Source organism: Oncorhynchus gorbuscha, linkage group LG16 (genome assembly GCF_021184085.1).
Source record: "Oncorhynchus gorbuscha isolate QuinsamMale2020 ecotype Even-year linkage group LG16, OgorEven_v1.0, whole genome shotgun sequence".
NCBI classification, from domain to species: domain Eukaryota; kingdom Metazoa; phylum Chordata; class Actinopteri; order Salmoniformes; family Salmonidae; genus Oncorhynchus; species Oncorhynchus gorbuscha.
Window position 1 is genome coordinate 14,064,055 of NC_060188.1, and position 20,704 is coordinate 14,084,758.

Consider the following 20,704-nt stretch of genomic DNA (forward strand, 5'->3'; position numbering starts at 1 on the left):
TGCTTAGTGCTTAGTGCTTAGTGCTTAGTGCTTAGTGCTTAGTGTTTAGTGCTTAGTGCTTAGTGCTTAGTGCTTAGTGCTTAGTGCTTAGTGCTTAGTGTTTAGTGTTTAGTGCTTAGTGCTTAGTGCTTAGTGTTTAGTGCTTAGTGCTTAGTGTTTAGTGCTTAGTGCATAGTGCTTAGTGTTTAGTGCTTAGTGTTTAGTGTTTAGTGCTTAGTGCTTAGTGCTTAGCTAGAATGCTTAGTGTTTTTTTTCGTGTCTTTACTTTTACTCAAGAATGACATTTGGGTACTCTTTCCATCACTGAATACTTTACATGAGTGGTTCTTACAAGGAGGAAGATTTCATTGGGATTTTGCAATAGACTCAACACTGTTTGGCCTGAATCCCCAGCCTAACTATGTCAGCAAACCATCCAAACCTCATCTACAGATGCAGGTTCCACACTCACTCACATCCGTTTGTGACCAACCAGCGGCGTATTGAGTGTTTGTGTGTGTGTGTGTGTGTGTGTGTGTGCACGCGTGCACGTGCATGTGTGATTGTGTGGGTGTGACACCAGTGTCAGACACTTTCTGGTCATGAAATTATTTTAGCCACTAGATGGGGCCCTTAGCATAGAGCAAGAATGCCGAGAAGATAATCTGAGTTGATGTGGTACATGTACAGTAGAGGAGGCTGTTGGGATGAGCTATAGGAGGACAGGGTCATTGTACTGGCTGGAATGGAATATATGGAACAGGTAAAACATGTGGTTTACATATGTTTGATGTGTTTGATACTTTCCATATGGGTGCGCCCATCCAGAAAGATAGATGACTCCTCATGGATATAACCCATTTTAACATGGACATTGCCATTGAGGGCTTCCACCATTTTAAAGTAGTCAACTGGGTAGGAATTCCTAAGAGTTGGGAGGAATCAGCCAATGAAGAAGAAGAAGACAATGTACTACTTTAAAATGGAGATAGCCTCAATTGAGCTGCCCATGCTGTCCCAGACGTTATAATGGCACAGATACAAAGAGCTAGCTCTATTCGTGCTCTATTCGTGCTCCTTTACTCAGTTCATCGCATTTTCAAATCCCTCCCCACAACTCTCCCCATGAGCGAAATGAGCAATGACGTCAGGGTAGTAACTCCAGCACCACTTTTCAAACAGGTTGCATTCTACCAGACAACCAGTGTTGGGCACTGAACTGTTGAATGCGCCTAACGGGATAAGGAGAGATGGCATGGAGCAGACAGGTCAAGAATCGCAGGGTGCTTCGAATAACACATAATCTAGTTAATAAGTATCTGAAATTGATCATTTATTAGAAGTAATTCACATTGGATGTATTTATTTATTTTTAGAAGATATATTTTTTTAACTAGCGCTCGTGTGGCTGTCCCGAACGTGGATACGTTGTATCTGATTCTGACCAACTAACTTCTGTTCATGAAAACAATTTAGCAACAATTGTATCGAACGGATTACAGTCGTATTTTGTGTTTCCTGATATTGTTGAGTTGGAAATTCGGAATATAACTGTAATTTGAAAGCGAGTGTATTTTGGAAGATGCCTGATGTCTAATACCACTGGACGAGAATAACTTTTCTCCACGTCGTGCTTCTTTACGAAAACTTGTTAGAGTTAGTTTACAAACTGCCTGAACTGACAAATTCCTAGTTGGTTTCATCACCACGAGAAAGTGTGGATTCCAGTGTCAAATACCACAATGGACTGAGTATATTTGTCACAAATAGTTTATTTTGAGAACAGTGCCTTGCCGTGCTTTCTAGGGAGCACTTTGACCTATAATATAGCCTACATCTGAACTAAGTCGTGATGATTTCGGAGGAACGGAGTAGTCATGTATCCAAGCAAGCCCTCAACTTCCCAGTGGGTCTATTGATCCGCTCGCCGAAGAAGAGCCTGGCAAAGCTGGGGAGGAAGCCAAGCAATGGATCCCTGCAGTAAGTCATTATTTATATCCAGTGTGTCTACTTTGCAGAATAGGATTTCAGTTTTGTTTCATGCAGCTGCCTGGGATTTTGTATATTCAAACGGAGGTATGGCCTTCAATAGAAATATAATTTATTTGTAGAGGTGCTCGAAATACTGTCCTCTTATTAATTACCCATTAATTTTGTGCCCCCTTTTGAACTCTCACTTTCATTTACACATGCCATGCTCTCTCTGTTTCACGCTGTCACTATCTATGTCTCTGTCTCTTATTTCTCTCTCTCTCTCTCTCTCTCTCTGACTCTCCATCTACCCATCCATTTCTCCCTCTCTCAGGTCCAACACCTCGGATGGCACCACCCATTCAGCAGAGAGTACAGGCGTGAGGCAGCCAGCCAAGAACAAAATCCGCCGCCACAACAACAGACTGTCGAAGGTGTTCGACCGGAGCCCCCTCCTGCGGGGCGACAGTGGACTGGGGCATGTCCCAGGTGGCAGGAGCATGGCGGGGGACCTGCAGGCTGCAGATGACCCTGCTGAGCTGTCCAGTCAGATGTCTGCCCCAGGTATCCTAAGGATCTTTGGCAGTGACATCTGCCAGGGAACCAACTACAAGAGTGTGCTGGCCACGACTCGCTCCAGTGCCAAGGAACTTATCAAAGAGGCCCTGGAGAGGTGAGGGGTTAGGGATGCCCACTGGCATAATGTGATTTGTTAGCATTAGCTTTAGTGCTAACAGGCAAGCAGAAAGGGAACATTCCTCAAGGCTGAATGGCATGGACTGCAATACTGCTCATCCTAATATGGTGTGAACCATTGCAAATCCCTTAAAGCTGGTGATATGGATATTTTACCCAAATGATCTCAAAGCTGTTTTATTTCAGGAGGAATTAGATCTTATCATGGTATTCTGACTGAACCTCTTTTATTGTTGCTTAGATACTGTCTGGAGAAAGAGGATCCCAGTCGATATGTGCTGTGCGACGTGATTGGCCAGACCGGAGCAGACCACCAATGGAAGACAGAGTGCTTTCGGGTCGTGGGTGACCACGAGAAGCCCCTCATGCTGCAGTCGCTATGGAAACCCAAAGAAGGCTTCTCCAGACGCTTTGAGATCCAGAAGAGAGTGAGCGTAGAGGAACAGACTGCTAAAGAGACCGACACCGTCACTGCAGGTACGTCAACCACACAGGTGCAGCTCAGTGACCCCACTAACAACAACCTAAAGCCCAGGTCATCATTCTGTATCTGTTGGGGTGGCATTGGATCTCCTATCTCTGTCACTAACTGTAGGGTAATAGAATCCATTGTCCAGCTTATCATGAGACAGAGCAGGGGAGATGGCAGGCAAGTGAGAGGTCAGAGAAAAACAGAAGCTGCAGTGAGGGGTAGACAAGGTCAGAGTGTCCCCTCTCTCTTATCTGGGATTGACAACAGGGTCCCAACAGGTCCCTCTGAAGCCCCCAGGGCAGGGGACTGGCTGTGGCTGGATCAGCTTTTTCCACTGGGACCTGAATATGTCCACCGTTCCACATGTTATTCTTTCCATCAGATCTTGCTTCCTGCACACTGGACACTGTGTGGTCTTGTTGACTTTGGCGTGCGTTTGTCTCAGTGCGTTTGTTGTGATTTTCAGTTTTCATCAAACCCCACAACCCCACATCACCCTCCACTCTCTTTGCTCCACTCTGATTGGGGGAAGCTGGGGGAAGTTGCCCCCTCTGCAGGCCTGACCAGCCCCCCTGACACAGTGTGGCAGAACAATGTGGAAGAACGCCCACTTCCACAGCTGATAAGGCCTGGGAGCAGGAGCTGTTAGCTGATGTGAAGCTGAGCTCTCTGGACATTCCATGGTGCTTAATGGCTCCAAATGAGCTGAATAGTGTTTATGTTGCGGTACATCAGCCCAACAGCCAGGAACGCCTGTTGATATCAGATAGAGGACAACACCTCTCACTACACCTCCAGATTTCCTCTCCTTCCCCTTCTATATTTGGTTTGACTGAGAGCCAACTCAGTAAACATTATGATATGTTGGTGTGTGATGGACTGGAATGATTTCATGGAAGATCTCCACTAATAGTTTATTGAGTGTTTAGCATACTGTGAAGTTTCAGTTTATGCATAGATGATAAAGTTTATGTTACAGTGACTATATCAGGACACAATCAATGATTTTGTGATAAACTATGAATACATGATTAATAATCACTTCTCTGCATCTAGTCTCATCCTCCCTCTCTCCCATGCTCCTCTCTGCCCCAGGTATCAACGCCCAGGCTCGTAAGCTCCAGAAGGGCCGTTCGCGGGTCACCTCTCTGTTCATGGACGGCAGTGGTGAGGATGTGGAGGGCCTGGGGATGTGGAGGAGTCTCAGTGAGATGGACCTGTCTGCCATGGAGAAGGAGGCCGTAAGGGCCCAGCAGAAGGCCCAGCTCATCAGGGAGGATCCGGAGGCCGAGGCCGACAAGGAGGCCCTGCGTCTGGGCATGGAGAAGGAGGAGACAGAGAGCAGTGACGACAACACCACCCAGTACTCCATCCACCCGCCCTTTGACTTCCCCTACTTCCTGCTGCTGCAGGGATACAGCTACAGACAGGTAGGAAAACTGGAAAGTGAAGCTGTTGCCACTGTTATACATTAAACCCAGATGCATTTGTTTGTCTATCGGATTATTGATTCACTTAAATGATGAGTAACTTTAATGAAAGGATTGGCTTCAGTTTACACAGCTGAAGTCAATTTGTTATATACGAGTCAGTCTTTCTTGAATAGTTAGGCTCAGAATAGGCTTGTATGGTTGGAGAATGTGTCCGGCTGCGACAGAAAGATGTCATGTTGAAATCCTTCACAGAGGGCCTGGGCAGCCAGATAGCAGCAGCTGTAATTGGTTGAGCCGGATGGCTGCTCCATTGAAGACCTTTCAAGGTTCTCAAGTGTCTCTTGGCAGGGTGGCAGAAACACTGTGACAAAAGGCTTATCAGAGACTCCGAGGCGTAAACAAGTGTACTCCACTACACTATAGAGGCTCCCACTGAACCTCTTAGGTTAAGACCTGGGGTTAAAATCCCCAGAAACAGAGAGAGACAGTGAGAGAGAGGAGCAGAGAGCAGAGGGCTTTAGCTGCAGTGAGGATGCTATAACAGGGACAGCGAGAGACTGAGCCTTGCTGCTGGATTACAATGGGCTCAGAGTATTGGACTCAGAGCCACGAGCTCAAGCAGAGTCGGAGTAGACCGGCATGTTGTGGACAGGTGATCCTCGTGTCCACACACTGAGTGGGCCAGCCTGGGTCATGTACTGGAGAGGCGGGAAGACGGAGCTGGCCCTGGCCCAGCAGTAGAGTTCCCACACTGGGATGTGTTGTCTGTCGTCAGGGCTCGTTGAATAGATAAGGAACACTGTGTTCACAATCACAGTTCAGCTCAGCCCTGCTGGCTCTGCAGTGGAGGTGGCGATAGCCCTGATTAAAGGTACATACTATTAGAGAATAGAGCAGAAGGAACACTGTAATGTCTAAACCATCTCAGTGGATGGTCACATACACATGCCTAGCTTACACATTTGCACACAGGCTTGTGCATGCCAGAACACACATGCACATTTAGGCACAAAAGCTGCACATTCCACAAATATATATATTCCTTTCAAAAAGAGATTCTGTGGGTGACAGATTTTTTTCTGCACTTTTATTCCTTTATAAAACATTCTGGATATTTCAATGCAAAACCAGAGTGAGAGTGGCAGGCTGTGGCCTAAGCAGAGAGCCAGAGGGCTAGAGGGCCAGAGAGCCAAAGAGCCAGAGGGCCAGATGGCCAGAGAGCCAGAGAGCCACAGGGCCAGAGAGCCAGAGAGCCAGAGGGCCAGAGAGCCAGAGAGCCAGAGAGCCAGAGGGCCAGAGAGCCAGAGAGCCAGAGGGCCAGAGGGCCAGAGAGCCAGAGGGCCAGAGAGCCAGAGGGCCAGAGAGCCAGAGGGCCAGAGAGCCAGAGGGCAAGAGAGCCAGAGGGCCAGAGAGCCAGAGGGCCAAAGAGTCAGAGGGCCAGAGAGCCAGAGAGCCAGAGGGCCAGAGAGCCAGAGGGCCAGAGAGCCAGAGAGCCAGAGAGCCAGAGGGCCAAAGAGTCAGAGGGCCAGAGAGCCAGAGAGCCAGAGGGCCAGAGAGTCAGAGGGCCAGAGAGCCAGAGCCAGAGCCAGAGGGCCAGAGAGCCAGAGAGCCAGAGAGCCAGGCTCATTCCTAGAAACAGGAAATACTGCTGCTCTCTGTTGTTTGATCCTCATTGTGGAGACTGCTGAGTGTGCAGGACACTGGGTGGGGTGTGCCAGATACTGAGGGAAGTACTGAGCCCGCCCCTGGTCTGGCCACTCGACAACAATAAGTCACTCATATATCAGTCCTATGGAATAGAAATGTTCCAGCTCCATAAATGAAATAGTTTTTCTCAGGCTATTTCGAAAGTGTCTTTGTGTTTCCAGACCAGATTTTCCTGAACTTAATCACCTGTGAAACATGAGAGCTGTAGTGGATTTGATTTCCTTGTAAGTGTTGTTGTTCAAGTGCAGGTCAGTATAGTCACAATTCACATTGACTCACAGCTATTAACTCCCTTCCTTCTATTCTGCCAGATATCATGTGCAGGAAAATAAATACCATTTAACCATTTAGTTAGTTAAGTGTATGTGCTCAAACACACTGCTCAGCGGCTGATTGGCTTCCATGCTAGCTGGGATGATACAGTATCATGACCTGCCTGAAAGGCTCTGCATGGTCAATCCGATGTCTGAAGTGGCCGTACAGCATTTACTGCGATGCAGCCTCCGCAGACGTCAGGGCTTTCATACTTGCGCTTAGCGGAGAAGAGCAGGGTTATAGTGAAGGAAGTTGTCAAGGAAGTGAGTTTGTGGTTATACATGACGTACCGCCCCCACCTCCCGTCAACAAATCATGTCAATGTGGAGCTATAAGGAGCCCTCCGCATTGTTACAAAATTTGAGAGGTGCGATGCGGTATGGAGCTTGATTTGGCCTCTGCATGCCTCCGGAGGCTCAGCAATTGCGACACACCCTCCATATGGAGCCTCCGACTACATTTTCAGATCAACCATAAATTGCCTTTAATAGACTTGGGACAGATGACCGAGCGACGGGTGGTGTTAGAAGGTCATGACCTCCCCCACACTGATCCTCAACAGAGGGTCCCCACAGGGGTACTCAGTCCACTCCTGTACTCCCTGTTCACCCATGACTGCGTGGCCACACACTTCTCCAACTCAATCATCAAGTTTTCTGATGACACAACAGTGGTAGGCCTGATTACCAACAATGATGAGACAGCCTACAGGGAGGAGGTGAGGGCCCTGGCGGAGTGGTGCCAGGAAAATAACCTCTCCCTCAGCGTCAACAAAACAAAGGAGCTGATCGTGGACTTCAGGAAACAGCAGAGAGAGCCCGCCCCCATCCACATAAACAGGGCTGCAGTGGAGAAGATCAGCTTCAGCTTCCTCAGCGTGCACATCACAGAGGACCTAAAATGGTATATATATATATATACAGTACCAGTCAAACGTTTGGACACACCTACTCATTCAAGGGTTTTTCTTTATCTTTACTAGTTTATAATAGTAAAGACATCAAAACTATGAAATAACACATATGGAATCATGTCGTAACCAAAAAAGTGTTAAACAGATTCTTCAAAGTAGCCACCCTTTGCCTTGATTTGCACACTGGCATTCTCTCAACCAGCTTCACCTGGAATGCTTTTCCAACAGTCTTGAAGGAGTTCCCACATACACTGTGTGTACAAAACATTAAGAACCCTTCCTAATACTTTGCCTTCAGAACAGCCTTATTTTGTTGGCACCCCATCGGTCTCGAAAGCGTTCCACAGGGATACTGGCACATCTTGACTCCAATGCTTCCCACAGTTGTGTTAAGTTGGCTGGATGTCCTTTGGGTGGTGGACCATTCTTGATACACACAGGAAACCTTTGAGCGTGAAAAGGACGTACTAGCATATCCCGTTCAAGGCACTTCAATCTTTTGTCTTGCCCATTCACCCTCTGAATGGCACACATACACAATCCATGTCTCAATTCTCTCAAGGATTAAACATCCTTCTATAACCTGCCTCCTTCCCTTCATCTACACTGATTGAAGTGGATTTTTACGTCAAAAGGGATAATATCTTTCACCTGTATTCACCTGGTCAGTCTATGTCATGGAAAGAGCATAATGTTTTGTATTCAGTGTTCTTTCTTTTTTTTTGCTCGTTCTTTCTTTTTTGGGGGAGATTATGTGTGTATTGTGTTTTTTTTAAAGTGATTGTTTCATCCACTTCTCACTCCCCCTTGCTGCTCCTTCTATGGACAGCCCCCCCCACCCCAAACGGATACTTACCCTGCCCCCACATTTATCATTGCTACAGTTGTAAATGTGTATAAAATATTATTATTATTATTATTATGGTCTAATTCACTTCTCTCTTTCTATCCTGCACTGTTGGAGCTCAGAACATACGAATTTCACTGTTACCCTGCGATAACATCTGCAACCCTGCGCATGTGACTAATAAACTCTTTTTAAAAAAATTGCAAATCTGTGTACTTTGATTTGATTTAACATGGACTTATGGTTTCACACCTAAGCCCTTCCATTCCTATCCCTCCACCACACTGCCAGTACATGCTTATCCTGGATCTGTTCTGTCCTCACATAACACACACCTCTAATGCGCCTGCTTGATCAATCTCCAAACGATTACACAACTTCTCTATTAAAGTCCTAGGTCTTTTATTTGCACTTTGTATTGTGGTGTCAAAGTGCATGTGTTTACTTTGTAGTTAGGTACTAGGCAGGAGCAGTGTAATTACAGTGTAGTTAATACATAGTAGTTACTAATGATCATAGCATATTGCAAACTGAAACCAGTTCATTAATTAATACGGCAGTCATTCTCATGGATTCTGCTGGTTGACCTTCCATTGCCCCTCCTCTACGCTGCAGGACTTTGTCATCTACTTGATGAGTGGCACCACCACCATCTTCGGCTGCTGCAGGGAGCACTGTAACGGAGAGGATGAGGAAAGGCTCAAGGTGGACATCCTCCTCTTTGCCCCAGACATTCTTCCCCAGCACTGCTGTGTCAGGCGCCTGGATTCTACCAACTCCTTCCCGGGGGACACCAAGCGGACTCTGACCCTGCTGAAGCCCCTCCACGGAGCCCCCGTCACCCGGAATGGGTTCCTCCTGAAGGAGGAGGTGGAGCTGACCCCTGGGGACCTGGTGGGTCTGGGCCGACACTACCTGTTCATGTTTAAAGACCCTACCGCCGCCCCAGGGGCCCCACAGACCCCTCTCTGGATGAAACAACTCTGCCCCGCCCATGGCGGAGGAGTGGGAGTGTCATCCTCCTGTCAATCATGTGGCTCCGCCCTCCCCATGAGATGGCCTAGGGTCCAGAGGAAGCCGGCTCCTCCTCGGTGGAAGGACCCAGAGGGTGGAGAGGTATCTCTGAGCTATGAGTTGGAGCAGGAGGACAGGGTCCTGCAGGAGGTCCTGGTCATGGTGGACCCCAATGGGGACGAGGCCAAACTGACCCCTGCCTTCCTGCTGAGCCTGTCCATCCAACACTCAGCCACCACGTTCCAACTGACACACTTCCGAAGGTTGCTGCTCCGCATAGCCAGTCAGATCCAGCTCACCATGTGGGTGAGTAAAACTATGCACCTTCACTATGCACAAAAACAATGCACTCTCTCCAGTTAAACAATTGACCTTTTATTTCATCACACCACAAATAAACCTTGAATGTTGTGAATTCAACATACTGTGTGTCTCAAGGGTACTGTAAAGAAAGAAATGTAATCAAAGGTGTCATCAGGATGGAATATCACTTAGATAGGCTTGCTGCCGTCTTAATGTCGTCTTTATCTCTGTCCCCTTGCAGGAGAAGACAAAGGAGCTTGCTGTGATCCAACCAGAAAGGTGAGTAGCCGCCTCTCCAACCTCAATCACTCAGCCTGCCCCAGAAATGCTAACAATGAACAGCAAAGATGACAACAGCTTGCAGAACAGTGGCAACCTGCTGCCTCTGACACTAACACCCCTTTCAACTTTAGTGTTTGCTCTGAGTCATATACAGACTGTATGTAGAGCTCGGAGTCTTAGAATATGATGCTACTGCCTTCCACTACCTTCCAACAACAATGCTACTTGAATTTCTGGGAGGGATGTGTAGTACACAGATATAGCATTCTCTTATTGTCACATGTACCAGTGACTTCTTTACAGAATAAGAAGCTGAGAAGGAGTCATGATCTCTTGATGTTTATACTTCTCTATATGCTGCCCATTGAAGTGTATGAAGTCAAAATTATATCTCATGATGATTTAATATTATGGAACATTATTGCAGGGCACTATATTACAAAGCTGTGCTTTAGCTGCCTGCTGAGAAAGGAAGAAGGATTTTTAAGAATTAATGTTTCATTTCATATTTCACTCAATTGCACATGGAAATCAAATGTAATGGTTTAAATTAACATTCATTCCAAGGGATAGATTCATGATGTAAATTATGAGTCACTCGCAAGCCACTTTTAGTGCCATTCACCCAGTGCAGGGTATTTGTTGGCTGTTGGACTGAACTCAGACCTGTCTATATGTCTCCACTTGCAGGAGCTTCAGTGATGTCCAGCAAGAGCCAGAGGATGTGCAGCTGCTAAGCATAGAGGAGCTGATCCCAGGCCTGCGGCCGCTGGTGCTGTGGATGGCCAACTCCATCGAGCTGCTGCACTTCATCCAGCATGACGTTCCCCAGCTGCTGCCCTGGAGGCAGGAGGAAGAGGAGGAGGAGGGCTCAGAGCCGGAGTCAGAGATGTGGTCCACTAGGACTGCCAGTGAGGAGGCCATGACGGTCCTGGAGGAGGTCATCATGTTCACCTTCCAGCAGTCTGTCTATTACCTCACCAAGGTCAGTGCATAGTCACACATACTATAATCATACATTGTAGATGGCATTCCATTTGCTCCGTTCCAGCCATTATTATGAGCCGTCCTCCCCTCACCAGCCTCCACTGATACACTCACCAATAGATTACATGCATGCAACATGCACACAAACATAGACACGTGCCTTGCACACACAATTAGCACACATACCGCACATGTACACAAATAATAACATCCTTGACTATTTGCTCCAGAAAACCATAATAAGCCAGGGGAAACATGCACAGTCTCTCTGGCTCTCTCACTAAGGATAGGCGTGTCAGATAGTGTCATCTTTTCCAGTGGAATAAAGGACTACTTATCATCTTTTTAATATTCTGTAAATCCACTTCGAGGGTATTTCCAAAGTCTTTTGAAATGTTTATAGAGAGCAACAAAAGGTCTATCCTGTTCAACAGTGAGCCCCAGGAAGACACTCCCAGGCAGGGTTTACTGGAGTTTCCTATGTTTGGGCCCTATAACTAACTCTATGGCATTAACAGAGCACCATCACTGCCACAGTAACCCAGAGACCAGCAATAGACACCCAATAACACGGTTGACTGGAAACACCCGTTACCATGGCGAAGGTGCCTGGCGATGACTGTTCCAGGATGGGAGGGAGCACCGGCATGGGTGGGAACAGGGAACAGGATTGTATGTGCTGCTGATGTTTTGAATGCTCCGAGACAGCCTCTTCCTGTCCCTAGATTTCCGTTTCATGGCAGAAACCATTGATACAAGAAAGCTTACACATGCCTGTCAACTTTCCCTGTTGACAGGTACATTTACATTTTTACATGGTGTGGAAGGGCATTTTCCCCCAATAGTTACAGGCTCTAGTTAGACAGTCACCGCTGGAGCTCAGGGGAAAGCAGGCTTTGTTTTGGTGGTGGTTGGATGTGCAGTGGTCAGGGAAGCAGCTGTAGTTCGGTGGAGAAGCAGGGCAGAGTAGTGGCCTTTTCCAAAAGTCTGTTTCCTGCTCAGGAACAGAGGGTCTGTCTTCACATAGACACACCACAGGTAGGGATGGGCGGGGTACTCACTGCACATTCTGGGGTCAACTGAAAGACACAGGCCAAGTCTTTACCTTAGGTAAATTGTGACACTTTTTTGTGCCAGTATGACCCTATTTCTGTCAACAAACTACTCAAGCTCACACCCACAGCCATGTACTGCATGTTTTCTCAGACATGCTACCACTTTAACTTTGTTTATATTCTAAAACAGTTGGACATTTAATGCTGTACTGGAGAATACGATCCCCAGTTCCCTTCATTCGGACAATCTCAGCTTAATAACTAACCAGCACCTGTAGCTCTGCGGAACTGGTCTCTATCTATCTAGTGATCTATCTAGTGACCTGTGGTTGAAGGAATGTATGTACTAGTGGAACGAGCGTTTTCTGGAGGACTCCACGCAGTGGTTAAGGATGAGATTCCTCCCGGGAGGGTTCCTTCTTGGACTCTTTGATTGCTCTCGCCATCATTAGATCTTCGTCACCGGGCTCGTGGAAAGAGCTCGCATCAACGGTGTTTCCCTGCTCCATCGCAACCATCTCCCTCCTCTGGCTCAGAGTCTGAGCCCATGCAGCTGGGAGGGATTCGCATCTCGACTAAGGAGAGGGAACGAGGAGGGTTGGGATTTAACAGGCAGGTCTTTATGATCTTTCAGAGCCTCTGAAGTGTCTGTCTTAGTCATGATATGTGCCTGCTGACCTGGCTGGCTGAGGGGTGATGTCATGGACTAAAACAATGGCAGAGAGCTGTGTCAGAGGAGGGAGGAGGGGGGTGGAGAAGGGGGAGGAGGGAAGAGGAGGAGAAGGGAGGAGGCCAGGATCTCTGCACTGTGACTCAAAGTATTTTTTACTTATTGAGTGCTCAATGGTCAGAACTTGGCTTCCTATTGTTTGGGTCCTTCTCACTTTTGGTGGAAGCAAGAATGTGCCTGTTTAAAGTTTATTTTGTTGAACCATAGAACAAGGGTTTTGTTTATGTTAAACCTTTTACCAGATTGTGGTCTGCCAGGGCCCTATATTGGTCAATGGTCATAGCAAAAGGAATAGTACATGAGAGCTGTACATGTTTCAGTGTCACCTCGTTTCCCCTCTCCCCTTTCTACTCACCCAGAGAGAGTCTGTCTGTCTGTCTGTCTGTCTGTCTGTCTGTCTGTCTGTCTGTCTGTCTGTCTGTCTGTCTGTCTGTCTGTCTGTCTGTCTGTCTGTCTGTCTGTCTGTCTGTCTGTCTGTCTGTCTGTCTGTCTGTCTGTCTGTCTGTCTGTCTGTCTGTCTGTCTGTCTGTCTGTCTGTCTGTCTGTCTGTCTGTCTGTCTGTCTGTGCAGGAAAAGGGGGATATGGGTGCTCCCATCCAGAAAGATAGATGACTCCTCATGGATAAAACCCATTGCCATTGAGGGCTTCCACCATTTTAAAGTAGTCAACTGGGTAGGGAGTTATCAGCCAATGAAGAAGAAGGCAATGTGCTACTTTAAAATGGAGATAGCCTCAATCGAGCTGCCCATGCTGTCCCAGACATTAAAATGGCACAGATACAAAGATGTGGCCTATATCTAGCTCTATTCATGCTCCTTTACTCAGTTCATTGAATTTTTAAATCCCTCCCCGCCACCCGCCCATGCATGAAATGAGCAATGACGTCAGGGTAGTAACTCCAGCACAACTTTTCAAATAGGTTGCATTCTATCAGACAACCACTAACTTTTGGGCATTGAACTGTTGTTGGGAAACAGGTTTTCCTGCTTGTTTTCCTGCTCTGTGAAAGCCTTGACCAGTATGTGGGTAGTTCAACGAAGTGAGTGCCTTTTGCGTCCCTTTGCTATTTAAAGTGGAAATTGTTGACAAAAATGACATTAAATGAAGATCCTTTTAGTATAGAACACATGGAAAATTCAATAAATCAGATTTTTAATATGAATAAAGAATTGTGCATTTTGACATGTCCCTCTGTGACTTCTAGGAAGATCTTAACCCACTTAATATCAACATTTATCAGTCTTCACCATCATTGTAAACGCTTAGTTATATTTCCTGAAGATCATCAAATCAAATTGTATTGGTCACATACACATCTTTAGCAGATGTTATTGCGAAATGCTTGTGTTTTTATCTCCGACTGTGCAGTAATATCTAACAAGTAATATCTAACAATTTCAGAACATATGCAACAATACACACAAATCTAAGTAAAGGAATGGAATTAAGAATATATAAATATATGGAAGAGCAATGTCAGAGCAGCATAGACTAAAGATACAGTAGAATAGTATAGAATACAGTATATACTGTACATATGAGATGAGTAATGCAAGATATGTAAACATTATTAAAGTGACTAGTGCCCCATTTATTCAAGTGGCTAGTGATTTCAAGTCTATGTATATAGGGCAGCAGCCTCTAATGTGCTACTGATGGCTATTTAACAGTCTGATGTCCTTGAGATAGAAGCTGTTTTTCAGTCTCTCGGTCCCAGCTTTGATGCACCTGTACTGACCTCGCATTCTGGATGATAGCAGGGTGAACAGGCAGTGGCTCGGGTGGTTCTTGTCCGTGATGATCACTTTTTAAAATGATCTTTTTGGCCTTCATGTGATTAATGATTAATTTTAAGCATGCAAGTAGAAACCCCTCAGACTTCCAGTCATTACACTAACGCTAGTTGGCATTGGTTCGCGAAACTACCACAAACTTCCTTCGTTTTGGACACAGAGACATAAAAATGGTATCCACAAGTTCATCTGACTCTAGGGGGAGTAGATAAAGGGCCTCATTGCCAGTATCCTTTTAAGGTCAACCCTGTTACATGAACTGAACTCTCATTTAAAGATGGTGAAACTATTCCTTTTTCAAAGTGCAAATAAAAAGAAACTAATAGTCAAATCATAGTGTAAAAGCAGGTGGTTGTAGTCTTTTCGAAAATGTTCTGATGTTTTGTGGTGGAAAGCTGAGCGGGTCGAGCATAGACAGGCTAGATATGTTTTAAATATATAATATATATATATATATATATATATATATATATATATATATATATATATATATATATATATATATATATATATATATATTTAGTGAAGCTTGCATTCAATTGCCCCTCCCTGTTGCATGAAAAAGCTTTGATTCCCCCTGTCACAAGGGGATTTATGGATGATTTAAGATGAAGTAGTCAACCCTGTTACCGTCGATACTGTTACAGTCAACCCTGTTACCTTATTTGGCATTTAATAGGTACTTACTATAGTCCATTTTTTATTTAACCTCATGAGTTGGAAAACAAGTTTTTTTTAGAACATGTACTGTTTATGACAGAATGCTAAAAGTAGGTGAAATATAACATTTTTGTTTTTTCCAACAAGTTACACTACTCAAAAGACACCTAATTGGTGGAACAACTAACCATGAGACAAAACACTCCAGGAGAAGTTGTAGGAGAAGATTATTCTCATGCCATTTACTCACTGGCATTACCATTCCTTAGTAGTCAACAGCATGGGCTATTATCAGCTAGTTTATGATACTTGGCATTTATTTATTATGGGAATTATCAGGAGGCTGGAGGGGGCAGAGCGGGGTTGAGTCACTGGGAAACATTTGTGTTTCTGTCAGGAATGGCCAGTGGCACCAGTGTTATCAATGTGATTCCCAGGACTGTGTATGGTACACTGTTAACAATGGTGAGTGTCAAGACTGGACAGTCTCAGGCCCCTGGCTATCAGGCCCCTGGCTATCAGGCCCCTGGCTCTCCCCCTTTGGAGGGGAAGTGTGTCTGTCCCTGTCTGGCTTTTTTATGATTGGCTCAGGGAGCTCAGGGTCAGTGGGCATAGCCCTGTTGACTAAGTCACTGATTCCTCTGCAGTTTTACTGAATCTGTCAAATTCAGTAAAAGTCAAATTTTTGCATGTTGATGAAGGTTTATTTTATAGAGAGTATGGCTGATGAAGTGAGAATCGCTGACAAAACGTCCCTTTTAAAGATCAATATATAATGCAGTATACTTTCTGTATTAGTGGTACTGGGTACAGTAGCTGTGACTAAGGTTTCTTATCTCCCTCTCTCTCCTCAGAGAGGTGCTGTGCTAGACTATGGTACAGTGAGGTAAAGTCATGTAGCTGTGACTAAAGCCTCTAGCATGCCTCTCTCTGTCCTCAGAGTATGTACTCGGCACTGCCAGGCCTGCTGGATGGGAACCCGTTCTCGGAGAGCGGGCAGCTGTGTGTGCCCGAGGGCGTGAGTGGCATCCTGGATGTCCTGAAGGAGGCGCTGTCTCTGCTCAACGCCTTCCAGGTGCACTCTGACATCAGCTCGCAGCTCTGCGCCTACCTCTTCTTCTTCACCAACGCATCCCTCTTCAACGCACTCATGGAGAGAGGTGAGACCTCCAACATGCTCTGTTTCTGACTCATGGGGTTTTGTAGGATCAAATCTTAAAATCCTCAAGGTCCTATCACAAGTATCCTCATAAAATACATACTGTATGTGTTAATGGGATACTTTGGGATTTGGACTTTCCCCAGAGTAAGATGAACTTGTGGATATCATTGTTATGTTTCTGTGTCCACTATGGAGAACGTTAGAGGTAGTTTCGTGAGCCAATGCTAACTAGAGCTTGTGCAATAACTGGAAGTCTATGGGTATCTGCTAGCATGCTGCATCTTATAGAAGTTTCATTATACTCAATAGCTATGATCAAAATTACATGAGCATGTCTGAGTGGTGTTTTGTTCTGCAGGCTCTGGAGGTGGGTTCTACCAGTGGTCTAGAGGGGTCCAGATCAGGGCCAACCTGGACCTGCTGATGGACTGGATACAGGGGATGGGCCTAGGAGACCTGGCTGTGGAGTTCTTCCAGAAGCTCTCTGCTGCTGTCAATCTGCTGGCAACGCCCAAGGAGAACCTACTACAGGTCAGAGGGCACTTCCTTTATTTTCACTTCCTGTTTCGGTTTGGTCTGCTGAGTCAGAGCACTAAATAACACTGCAGCCAAGATGTCCAAAGCAGTCTGAATATATAGTGTATCAAAATGGTATTTTACAGTGTATTAGACTGTACATCACCAAGTGTCTCAGTTCATTATTGGTACACTAATATTTAACCCAAAAGTAAAATCATTATTCATTTGGTCAACTGCGTGATTTACTTCTGGGTCTATACGTGTTAGGAATTATGAGTTCCGGCAGTTTGCAACGTTTCCACCCTCGCAAAAAGAAACTCTTATCCAAAGCCTCCTCCCCCCTTCCGATCTGTGTGGGCCACACGTGAATCACTTGTAGCCAATCAGTTTAAGCCCCGCCTTCGTTCAACCCTGATAGTCCATATTAGACGTCGACCGATTAATCGGAATGTCCGAAAAATTAGGGCCGATTTCAAGTTTTCATAACAATCGGAAATCGTTAATTTTGGACATCGATTTTGCCGATTTTCTTTTTTCTTTTTCTTTTACACCTTTATTTAATCTTTATTTAACGAGGCAAGTCAGTTAAGAACACATTCTTATTTACAATGACGGCCTAGGAACAGTGGGTTAACTGACTTGTTCAGGGGCAGAACGACAGATTTTTACCTTGTCAGCTCAGGGATTCAATCTTGCAACCTTACGGTTAACTAGTCCAACTCTCTAACCCCCTGCCTCACGAGGAGCCCGCCTGTTACGCGAATGCAGTAAGAAGCCACGGTAAGTTGCTAAACTTAATCAATCATAATCACTAGTTATAACTACACATGGTTGATGATATTACTAGTTTATCAAGCGTGTCCTCCGTTGCATATAATCAATGCAGTGCGCATTCGCGAAAAAGGACTGTCGTTGCTCCAACGTGTACCTAACCATAAACACCAATGCCTTTCTTAAAAACAATACACAGAAGTATATATTTTTAAACCTGCATATTTAGCTAAAAGAAATCCAGGTTAGCAGGCAATATTAACCAGGTGAAATTGTCACTTCTCTTGCGTTCATTGCACGCAGAGTCAAGTTATATGCAACAGTTTGGGCCGCCTGGCTCATTGCGAACTAATTTGCCAGAATTTTACATAATTATGACATAATATTGACGGTTGTGCAATGTAACAGGAATGTTTAGACCAATGGATGCCACCCGTTAGATAAAATACGGAACGGTTCCGTATTTCACTGAAAGAATAAACGTCTTGTTTTCGAGATGATAGTTTCCGGATTCGACCATATTAATGCCCTAAGGCTCACAATTCTGTGTGTTATTATGTTATAATTAAGTCTATGATTTGATAGAGCAGTATGACAGAGCGATGGTAGGCACCAGCAGGCTCATAAGCATGAATTCAAACAGCACTTTTGTGCGTTTTGCCATCAGCTCTGCTGTCTATGACTTCAAGCCTATCAACTTCCAAGATTAGGCTGGTGTAATGTGATGTGAAATGGCTAGCTAGTTAGCGGGGTGCGCGCTAATAGCATTTCAAACGTCACTTGCTCTGAGACTTGGAGTAGTTGTTCCCCTTGCTCTGCAAGGGCCGCGGCTTTTGTGGAGCGATGGGTAATACTGCTTCGAGGGTGGCTGTTGTCGTTGTGTTCCTGGTTCGTGCCCAGGTAGGAGCGAGGAGAGGGACGGAAGCTATACTGTTACACTGGCAATACTAAAGTGCCTATAATAACATCCAATAGTCAAAGGTTAATGAAATACAAATGGTATAGAGAGAAATAGTCCTATAATTCCTATAATAACTACAACCTAAAACTTCTTACCTGGGAATATTAAAGACTCATGTTAAAAGGAACCACATCCTTTCATATGTTCTCAGCAAGGAACTTAAACATTAGCTTTCTTACATGGCACATATTGCACTTTACTTTCTTCTTAAAAACTTTGTTTTTGCATTATTTAAACCAAATTGAACATGTTTCAATATATATTTACAAGTTAAAATAAGTGTTCATTCAGTATGGTTGTAATTGTCATTATTACAAATACATTTTAAAAACCGTCCGATTAATCGGTATCAGCTTTTTTTGTCCTCCAATAATCAGTATCGGTATTGGCGTTGAAAAATCATAATCGGTCGACCTCTAGTCCATATAACCAGTGACGAAAAGCCAAAGACTGAAACTACTGCAGTTCGTTATCACAGGGATCCCATTCAGTCCCAGCAGATTCTTGGGTCTACATGCAGAATCTGCCCACGGGAGAGTATTGGCATACCGAACATGCCTCGAGTGGGAAACCTTTGGGAAGTATTTAGGAAAATCTCACAAAACATTGAAAACATTCATGAATCATCACTGAAACTCTGTTTCCCTACATTTCATTGCTAACTAGGTTTTACTCTTAGAAATGCATGTTGTCTTTGATGGAGGTGATACTGTTGAAGTAGTTATAAGATAATAACATTGCGAGTATAGTTTGAATGGGCCATTGTGGGGTGAGAGATGTTGTTTGTTCACTGCCACACTAGTTGTGGGAGAAGGTGTGTGTACACAGACTGTTGGTTTTATACCTCTATAGCACCTTACTAAACATTCCCCTGCCCTGGCCAGTGATCAGGTCTGGAAAAATACTGCAGGCCTCAGGTACCTGCAGGGGAATGTTTAGTAAGGTGCTATAGAGGTATAAAACCAACAGTCTGAGTACACACACCTTCTCCCACAACTAGTGTGGCAGTGAACAAACAACATCTCTCACCCCACAATGGCCCATTCAAACTACTATCACAATGTTATTATCTTAGTACGATACACACTTCTGATGTTATGAGAACAGTTAGACTAAGTATGGTCTTAACACTATCGGTGTGATGACAACACCTAGATGTAATGGTGAAGCAATGAAGAAATGGGGTGTTAATGACAACATTTCAGAACAGTTAGACTGGTCTTAACACTATCGGTGTGATGTCAACACCTAGATGTAATGGTGAAGCAATGGGGTGTTAATGAAGCAACTGGGGTGTAATGACAACACCTAGATGTAATTGAAGCAATGAAGAAATGGGGTGTTAATGACAACATTTCAGAACAGTTAGACTGGTCTTAACACTATCGGTGTGATGACAACACCTAGATGTAATGGTGAAGCAATGAAGAAATGGGGTGTTAATGACAACATTTCAGAACAGTTAGACTGGTCTTAACACTATCGGTGTGATGACAACACCTAGATGTAATGGTGAAGCAATGAAGAAATGGGGTGTTAATGACAACATTTCAGAACAGTTAGACTGGTCTTAACACTATTGGTGTGATGACAACACCTAGATGTAATGGTGCAATGAAGAAATGGGGTGTTAATGACAACATTTCAGAACAGTTAGACTGGATGTAGATGTAATGGTGAAGCAATGAAGCAATGGGGTGTTAATGACAACATTTTTTGTCCACTATAGCAATTCAAGGTATGGAACAGATTGAAAATGTTAGAGCTGAAAGCTTATTTTCACTGACGGATGTCAGCTGAGTGGAACTCACATGCACCACCACATGACATCATCAAAAAAGCCTGACAGAGCTGTGGGAGAGGGAAAAGAATGCTTGGAAACAATGGATTTTTCCCCCACCAAATTGTACTCTACATCTCCTATTATGCAATGACTTCTCATCTATTGATGAAGAAAATACACATTTTGCCAGGATAGGCAGTCCTTGCACCTAGAACTTAAACAAATAGACATAATAATAATTCATAATTAGGTGGGTGCTTATATTTATCCTGTTTCACACATGTACAAGTGTGTATATTATAGACGTGTGAATTGGAAATGCATACATGTTTTTTGCATATCCCAACTCC

General features: G+C 44.8%; 1 protein-coding gene across 3 annotated transcripts in view; it reads left to right on the forward strand.

Moving 5' to 3' along the window:
• The first annotated feature begins 1,186 nt into the window (after positions 1 to 1,186).
• Positions 1,187 to 20,704, forward strand: part of LOC123999631 (ras-associating and dilute domain-containing protein-like) — a 32,968-nt gene continuing 13,450 nt past the window's right edge. For all 3 annotated transcript variants that reach the window (XM_046305575.1, XM_046305576.1, XM_046305577.1), the window contains exons 1-9: positions 1,187 to 1,959; positions 2,285 to 2,623; positions 2,888 to 3,123; positions 4,214 to 4,548; positions 8,949 to 9,653; positions 9,892 to 9,929; positions 10,623 to 10,917; positions 16,099 to 16,318; positions 16,679 to 16,851. In XM_046305575.1, coding sequence (XP_046161531.1) covers positions 1,832 to 1,959; positions 2,285 to 2,623; positions 2,888 to 3,123; positions 4,214 to 4,548; positions 8,949 to 9,653; positions 9,892 to 9,929; positions 10,623 to 10,917; positions 16,099 to 16,318; positions 16,679 to 16,851 — 2,469 coding nt within the window. In that variant the 5' untranslated portion in view covers positions 1,187 to 1,831. The remainder of the gene's footprint in view (positions 1,960 to 2,284; positions 2,624 to 2,887; positions 3,124 to 4,213; positions 4,549 to 8,948; positions 9,654 to 9,891; positions 9,930 to 10,622; positions 10,918 to 16,098; positions 16,319 to 16,678; positions 16,852 to 20,704) is intronic.